This window comes from Helobdella robusta, assembly GCF_000326865.2.
Source record: "Helobdella robusta unplaced genomic scaffold HELROscaffold_13, whole genome shotgun sequence".
Lineage (NCBI taxonomy): Eukaryota > Metazoa > Annelida > Clitellata > Rhynchobdellida > Glossiphoniidae > Helobdella > Helobdella robusta.
This window is the reverse complement of record NW_008703718.1, coordinates 2,629,404-2,638,689: the sequence shown is the minus strand read 5'-3', so window position 1 is coordinate 2,638,689 and position 9,286 is coordinate 2,629,404. Positions and strand designations below refer to the sequence as shown.

General features: G+C 28.6%; 2 protein-coding genes across 2 annotated transcripts in view; both read right to left on the bottom strand.

Moving 5' to 3' along the window:
• HELRODRAFT_168417 (hypothetical protein) overlaps positions 1-4,341 on the bottom strand; it is a gene marked incomplete at both ends in the record, with an annotated part of 9,915 nt that extends 5,574 nt beyond the window's left edge. The window contains 9 exons of the mRNA XM_009014279.1: positions 30-117; positions 240-331; positions 1,057-1,158; positions 1,871-1,942; positions 2,411-2,528; positions 2,662-2,767; positions 2,986-3,113; positions 3,348-3,437; positions 4,315-4,341. Of these exons, the coding sequence (XP_009012527.1) occupies positions 30-117; positions 240-331; positions 1,057-1,158; positions 1,871-1,942; positions 2,411-2,528; positions 2,662-2,767; positions 2,986-3,113; positions 3,348-3,437; positions 4,315-4,341 (823 nt within the window). The remainder of the gene's footprint in view (positions 1-29; positions 118-239; positions 332-1,056; positions 1,159-1,870; positions 1,943-2,410; positions 2,529-2,661; positions 2,768-2,985; positions 3,114-3,347; positions 3,438-4,314) is intronic.
• A 3,340-nt stretch (positions 4,342-7,681) lies between these two features.
• Positions 7,682-9,286, bottom strand: part of HELRODRAFT_168416 (hypothetical protein) — a gene marked incomplete at both ends in the record, with an annotated part of 16,029 nt that continues 14,424 nt past the window's right edge. The window contains 2 exons of the mRNA XM_009014278.1: positions 7,682-7,728; position 8,213. Coding sequence (XP_009012526.1) covers positions 7,682-7,728; position 8,213 — 48 coding nt within the window. The remainder of the gene's footprint in view (positions 7,729-8,212; positions 8,214-9,286) is intronic.

Below are 9,286 nucleotides of genomic sequence, written 5' to 3'. Positions count from 1 at the left end.
GTTGCAACATCCACATGAGCAGCCAAAACCACATACCCAAAATATGGAGAGTTGAGCCTTGAGCCACTCGTCAATTCTCGACCTCACGGGATATTGCTTTGTTAGATTTGCTGTGTACTGCGTATTGGAAAGTGTTGACATGTTCAGAATTAAAGTACCAATGTCATCTTGTTTGTTTTTCAAGTAAGCAATATAAATTTTAACAGAAAAATAAGTAAAGAATGAATAATTCAGTTAACCTCGTCTTTGCATATTTCAAACTTCTCTTTCAGAGCTGTTAGATTTTTATTTGTGTTCAGAGCACACTTAGCCTGATTCACCAGCAACAAACCTGTCAATCAATGACTTAATATCACTCCTATTATCGTCTATATTTTTATTAGCCACATTTTAAATCAACCTTAAAACAAATAAAACAATGAACAAATGATCAAATGAATGCAAATATGATAGGACAGCTCGAACACCAAAATGTGTATCACAAAGGATGATACAATCAATTACAAACAAACTTTGAGCAATGAATCACTTAGATAAAATCGCACTAAAAAAAGATAGAAGGTGGATGTGAAATGGGAAGAACATCGCAGAACAGACCAACCAACCCAATCCAGGCTGTATTGCCTCCAGTTCTGAACTGCACAAAATTGCATGGAAAACTTTCTCATAATATTTCTCTTGGATGCACTGACAGACATGCTACAGTAACAAATTTATATAAACAGTCAGAGCGGAAATAAATGAAAAAAAAAAGAGAAAGATATTGACATATAACCAATTATTGCAAACTACCTCTTTTATCTCAGTGTAAGTCATGTTTCTATCTGTAATTTGAAATCACAAATTAACGACTGAAGAATCATTCGATGGTATATTACAATAACTACTTACTTTCAAACAACACAAATCAATAGATTAAAATCAAGCGGCAATATAAAAATCATAAACTATATCCGAAACATCATAAGCATTAAAGACGACATAACAATAAAGACAATGGCAAGAGAGGTATCAATTGAATCACAAGCCATTTTAGCAACAGTAACGAGAGTATACCCTTAAGATCAGTAATAATCTTATCCTTGTATTTGATGTACCAGCCCCTGGACTCCTGCTTTAATATCGTCGACAAAATCTCATAGCTTTGATTCATAATAACTGTTTGCAAGTGATTTTTTTATTTAAATTCACATTTAATTATTAATATTTCGTATGTTTGTTGAAAATTGTGTCATGATTTTATTATTTACGTCAACATTAAAATTTATTATTATTTATATTATTCATTATAATTTATTTATAAATGGATTAAAAAATAAATAAACAAATGTGCAAAGAAACAAATGAATAATTAAATAAATAAATAAAAATAAACAGAAACAAATAACTAAAAAATATTTTCAAACTTTTGTTAAACTGCCTTAGGTCAATTTCAGTTTTGTTAGGGGTTGAGAATTTATATGGGTGTGGGGGCGGCTCGAAATCTGCTGACTGCTTCTCAAACATTAATCATGACGAAATGTAAAATTATGCTTTTAATATTATTTATTTATTTTTATTATTCATAATTATAATTACCAGCAGTACAATTTTCGTTATTTATGTATTTTATTAATATCTCATTAGTAGAAACCATACAAAAACTAATGATGCTAAAAATCTAGATGAACAAAACACGATGAAAAAGAAGACGATCGTGAGGAAGAAGATGATGATGACGAAGATATGATAATGATGAAGGTAAAGTTGATGATGAAGATGATGATGAAGATGACGATGAAGATGAAGTTGATGATGAAGATGATGATAAGGATGACGATGAAGTTGATGATGAAGACGATGATGGTGAAGATGCAATGAAGTAACTAACAGTTAGCATCAACTTGTTTGCCTGCACTGCATTCATTCGGCTTTTTATGAATGAGCAGAACTCTTTCCAATCCTGTTTCGATTCAGACTGGTGTATAAATTTTAAAAAGTTTTTAATCATTTCAAAAATTTTAAATATTATGAAAAAAAAATTAAAAAAAATTAAATTTTTTTATAAAAGTTTGAATAGGTTGAACTATTTTATTGAAAATATACAATCAAAATACAAAGATGTATTATTAAGATATATAATAAACTAGATATAATTAAATAAATATAAATTAAATGAATTATTATAAAAATAAATTAAATATACTTTAATAATTAATTCAGCAACTAAAAATTTTGAGTGTTCTTCCATCAATTTTTCAACCATTCTATCTGGCTTCGTAGATGGCATGCCAATTATGATGTCTACATAAATAAAATAAATCAGATTAAACTTGAAAATTTTTACTGGTTTTTTAACGAAATTCAAGTCGACAGCAAAATTGGACAACAAAAATGTATGTACCAGTACTTAAAGACAAACATCAGTTACCTAAGAAATGATAAACTGATTTCTTTAAGCTTCTGTAACTCTGTGACAAACTAAAAAACGGTGACTCAAATCGATTCTTTGAGTATATGATCAACATTTTTAGCGCCAGTGCTAAATCCTTCAAAGCAAAATATAAAAATATTGAGAAAGTATTATATAAAGCTAATTTTCAAATGAATGAAATGTATAAATGTCTTAAAAAAATTTTAAAATGACATGTATAAAAATGGAAAATAAAGTTTAGGAATTACATCAAGAAAAGATTCATGTGTCCTATAGAAGCCCTTCTGGAGCAAGAGGTTCAACCTCCACTTGTGTGCTTGGCCTGGAAAGTTTATACTCTCAACCTCAAACTCACTGTAAAACAAAACAAAACATGGAGGATATGTTTCAATTTATTTTATACAATAAAAAAATAAACAACTTATATCAATGAGATGTTAAATTTTAGGACTTTGGTGAAAAGTAAGTATGTTATTTCATCTTCAGCAAACTCCATCTTCATCACCATCAATCATCTCTAACAATCATTAATAATCATTAACATTATCATCACCTTTTCAACACCAACCAACCCCATGTTTCTGATGTTCATCAATTGTTTCCTGTTCAACTTCTTCATGTTCCCCTTGCTATCTCTGGCGACTTGCTCCAACTCATCAAAAGTTGGAGCCACAAAAAGGTCTTTAAATGATATCATGAACTATCCAAACAAGTAAAGACAGTATTTAATTGATTTCAACATATTGGACATGACATGTGAAGATGAAACAACTATGAGAATGCTTATTAAATGGTACCAAAGTTAATTTTAATATTTATGAAAATAATCAAATCCTGCCAAATCAGCAAACCAAAATCATAACCAAACCGAACCAAAACCAAAATTAAACTAAACCAAACCAAAATCAAAAAATAATGAAGTAGAAATCTTTACCCCATCTCCAGCTTCCAAGTTGTCATCTGTGATTGATGGTGGCAGTACTATGGGCAGACTTTTCCAATGATAAAGTAACTTCTCAGCTGCCTAAAATTGTAAAATAGAAGTAAAAACAATAAATATCTAAATGCTTAAATAAATACACAAATGAATGAATTAGCTGATGAGTGATCCCACATAGTAGAGGCCACATTACTAAAAAGGATAAACTACAGAATTACACTAAAATATAATTTGAAGCTTTCAGTGTAATGATTATTCAAATATCATATCTAAAAAAACGCAACAAGCTTCTTTTATTTCAAATATTAATGGCCAATTTTCTAAACAAATAAAACTATATGATTTGATTATACAATATATAGAATTAGATTTGATAGGATTATTGAGAGGTTAAAGTTTCAGATATAGTACTAAAATACTCTAAATCTAAATAAAACTGCAAACAGTCAACAAGTTTCTAATCACTGATTACTAAATTTTTCTTAATATTTTTTTCCAATACATTTGAGCATAACAATTGATTTAATGCAAAAAATGAAATAAGTAAAAACTAAATTTTTTAATAGCATTCCTGGCCTCTCCAATGTTCTCATCAACTGACGAATTGTTGAATTCAAAACTCAAAGGTTCTTTCTGTAAAAATAAATATAAAAAAATAATTTATTTAAAATTCAAATGTAAATTAACCAAACAATTTTAAAATCAAATTAAAATTTTTAATATATGAAATCATCTAGTTCTTAGCAATTCACACTTCCCTTGTTCAGATAGTCTTGCGTCACTTGTACGTTATTATTTTAGTTTTATTCTTTTTAATTAATCTCTGGTAAACTCTTTCTATCTTAAGCCAAGAACATTTTTTAAGATTATTATACTATGAAGTTTTAAAATAATATAAATTTAGCCAAAATAATTAAACATTAATAATTTAATATTACACTACAAATTATAGATTACATACTTCAGGTTTGATTGGTAATGTCTCCATTCTCTGGAATATCAATATATAATATTTTATACTTATATAATAAAGTAAACAGCTTTTATTATATGCTAACTAACTTGTTTAATAATTCAAACAAAATCTAAATCTAAATTCTAAACTTCTAAAATTCTACTAAAAGTTTATTTAGTTATTAATTAGTTTAATAGATGCTACAAAACAAAAAGCTAATAAGAATACTAGAATAGAATACTCAATACTGAAAAAGACTTGGGATTTTAATTTATTTAACTAAAATAAAAGTTAAATAAAATATAACTAGGTGTGTCTTGGCTTGTTAATTAACAACTTTTACTCTGACTGAGATAAGAAAATAAACAGTAATAAGCAGTTGAAATTAAAACTGAATTTTAAAAGATCCAATAACAACCCAGCCAAAACCAACACAACACAATAGTTACTATTGAATAGTACAAACAAACAAAACAAAAACAACAAACAAGACTAGCACCATGCAATTCAGAGTTTTAATAAAAACTAAATTAAATTCAAATAAAGGTAAATAAATATCAAAATTTTCTTGTATATTTTATTTATTTATTTACTTTATTTATTCAGTTAGCAATGAAAATTGTTGTATTGTTTTATTAACACACATAGCTTAAAAGGGGATTACCAACATAATCCATTTTTCTAGCAGACAGTTAAACGCTAAATGAATTAAAGACAGATTTCATATTCTTAAGTATTGTGTATTTTATCTATATGGCTGCAGTGATTACATATTACAACAATTTAAATTATTTTGATTTCGTTGACAAATTTACTAGAAATACCGTGAGGTGGCCACGTTGACAAAAAATTCATTTGAAACATCAAACATTGCGTGCGCCCAGCTCGGATCTTGTCGCATTCGAATCCAGTCACCACAGACTGGCTCCGTTAATCATTGCACTATTTTTGATTGAAGAAACGTAAATGCGAGGCAATTTTTAAGCTAAACGATCAGTTTTTTTAAATAAAGAATCGATTAAATTTCTCAATGATTGCTGGAAGCCTGGTGTTAATCATTTTCATTTTCTAGTTCAATTTACAATTTACAACTTTTCGAGCAGGCGAATAAAGACAATGCTTCGAAAAAACTATTATTGCTTTTTTGCTTTCAATCGTGAAGGTAGGACCTTTATATTAATTTTGTGACCTGTTTGTGGTTTGCCCATCAAACTTCAAAACGATTATGTACATGTAGAGTTTAAAAAAACGCTGACATAAAATTTGTTAGTTTTCTACGAATAAAAATATCATGAGAAATTTGAAAGAATGTTGAAGACAAAAACAGGTCAAAGCTCTATAAACATTAAGATAATTAAAAACAAAACCAGATAATGCACTTGATCACAACACTAACACGCACATGTTATAACATAATTCTCAATTTAAATGGAAAGTCGCATAACACGCCATTCTTGAATTGTCAAAGAAATTTCAAAATCAAACAAATGAATGCCAGTATTTGATAACTGAATTAATTCTAAAAATACGTCCAGATAATTTTTGTCTTAGTAACAATTACAATAATAACAACTAAAATTAACATTGTGATGAAATTTGATTAGTTTCTCGCTTACATTCCTTGGTAGAAACATCTCTTGAAAATTTGGAACATTCGTTCATATCTTGCGACAAAAATAGCTTAAAATAACAGAACATTCTAACTAGGATTAGTACAAACCACAAAAATTTACCTACCTACTGAGGAACATTTGCATAGCCAGCTTTTGCTCTATCTACTTTTTCTCACAGACATTATTTTTCTAAGTTCGCTACATTAATAACAGGATATATTTCCACTGTACAGAGATATGTGTGTGCATTCATATGTATGTGTGTATGTGTAGTTCACGTATTGGAAAAAGGATTACTTTTTTATAACTCTGACACAGTAGTAATCAAATTTAAGCATTCATTATTGCAATTCAATTGCTTAATATTTGCATGTGTTTAATAATAGTTAAACGTTAAAGGAACTTATGCAAAATAAATTATGTGTTAAATTGTTCAAAACAAAATCCTATTTCTCAGAAACACATTTTAAAATGTTAGTTATAAATAATAGAAAAAATCAAACAAATACAACACAAGCAATATTATTACGATGAAAAAAGCTTAATTCATACAAAAAAGAGGTATCAAAAAATGATGAGATAAAAATGATAAAAGTCATGATAATTAATCAATTAATCAACTAATTAATTAATTAATTAAACATTTAAACTGAAATATTTTAAAATATTTATTGCAATAGCAGCTTATTATATTGCTTAAGAAATAAAATAAATTTTTTTTATTTATTGATCTACATAGCTAAATAAATACAAATCCCAAAATCAAACTGGTTTTGTTGTTTCATTTTATGTATGTATTTATTTCGTGTTCACATTTTAAAACAAAACTTGTCCTCGTCATTCAAAAGAACTGAAAAGTATTAACAACTAACATGCCAACGTAACGAATCATTGAAACTAAATATAAAACTGTAACTAAATCAGTAATACTTTCTCTCTCTCTCTCTCTCTCTCTCTCTCTCTCTCTCTCTCTCTCTCTCTCTCTCTTTCATACGGGGTGAGAGGGTGAAACAATTTAGTATTTAGCAATTCTTTCTTAGTCGTTCTTGGATTGTGGATTCGGACATTTCAAACTACTAAACGAGCTCAACATTTTATTACGAAATAGCTAATAACATCATCTAAAAATTAGAAACTGGAGAAAATGTTATTTCTACGCAGCACAAGTGTTTTACATTGGACAAGGAACACACAGTTAAAAAAAAACAAGCAACATGTAAAAAAATTAAAAATGACACACGGTACATATGTAGTATTTGTTAAATTAATTATAATTATCAATTAAATAATTTATAATTATAATAAATTATTATATAATAATTAACCTCAATATAAATTTCACATTAATTTAGATATGTAAAAAAGTTTAATGTAGGTATTTGAATATTACAAAGATTGCATACATGAATCAATTATATATATATATATATATATATATATATATATATATATATATATATGTATGCATACAGTATATATATATATATATATATATATATATATGTATGCAGTGTATACAGTATTGTATGAATTCTACTGAATTGTTCATATAATACTGTACAAAATATGGTCTCCCCCCCCACACACACACATACATATATATATTAGCTTATATAATATTAATGAAAATCACAGCATGTTCCGCGTTAGTTAGCTTCCTGTTTAATTTTTCCATTTTTTAAACGGTAGATTGTAAATCATTGTGAAGTTTCTTTAGTTCAAAACTAAAATTTTTATTTATTTTAAGCATGATAGAACATTTAAGCATGATAGAACAAAAAAGCTTTTTCTGGTATTCCTATACCATCTTCGGTGTTCGAATTGATACGTTGTGTATTTGGCCAAATGCTCAATTAGATACATACTGTGTCTCTACAATGTTAATTCTTTGTTGGTTTAAAATAAATTATGTATTTGTTTTTTATGCGAACATGCTGTGATTTCAGTCTTAATCCAATATACATACATACATATACATTACCAACATTTACATATATATATATATATATATATATATATATATATTATATAATTATATATATATATAATTTTATTATATAAATTATAAATATTATTCATACTGATACGTTTATTTACACACATGTGCGATTGCACACATACATACGTGTGTGTAATACGGTATGTTTCTAACAATTCACATAACTAAAAAACAGAGTTAAATCCATGAAATAATTTAATGTTGATAATAGGGTAAAGAGGAAAAATAATAACAATGTTTCACAAAGTGTCGAGTGTCACAAAAATATGCAACATGTATATTCGTCACTTACCCTTTAACAATAATTTATTTAGGTCAAAAAGTAAGACATAATCAGTCAGTTCTAAATACGTATTTATTATAAATATATAAACACACATACATATAAATAAAAATAATAATAAACCCCAGACTAGAGTTCTAACCCACAGTTTTATTCAAATAAATGATTAGCGTTTATATTTATTTCTCTCTATCTACTTGTTTGTTTATACATTTTTTTAAGAAAATATTATCATTAAAATCATTTTTTCAAACTTATTTTATGCCCTCTATTTTACTCTGCGCAACTTATTCAATTTTTCAATCTTACTTCTTCATTCAGCCATTCACCGGGATACCTGAAAAAAAAACAAATCTCACATACCCGATAAATATAAATAAAATAAATAAAACAACAACAACAACACACGTTTAGACGACATTTTCCCCGAGATCGGGGGTTGCCGTTTGGTTACCTATGATGAAACCGAAATACCCCTCGACGCCATCCACATCTGTCACTCGCCTCAGTATCACGCAACCCCGCTTTCACCCTGTCCTTCTCCACCTGCTCTCTCTATCGCGGACGACCCCTTCCTACCACTCCTTCAACTTCGAACTCCAACGCTCGCCTAATCCCGACCCTTTCATCCCTTCTCAACACATGTCCATACCATCGCAATCTCGATCTCCTTATCAATGTCACAATGTCCTCATTCAGTCCCATCATTGACATCAGCTCTGTACTACTCCTCCTATCATTCACTTTAACCCCACACATCATCCTCACCATAGCTCTTTCAGCCCTCTGCAGTACACTTTCCTCCTCTCTCCTCAACACCCAAGTTTCACCACCATATACCATCGCTGCTCTCACACATGCTTTATATACCCTCCCTTTCATCTTCACTGACCATTTCTTTCCACACAATACCCCACCCAGTTCCCTAAATTTCATCCATCCTACACGAACTCTAGCCGTAACTGCGCTCAAACATCCTCCATCCGCGTTCAGCTTATCCCCTAAGTGGATAAGCTGAACGCGGATGGAGGATGTTTGAGCGCAGTTAAATAAAATAAATAAGTAAATAAATAAATATATATA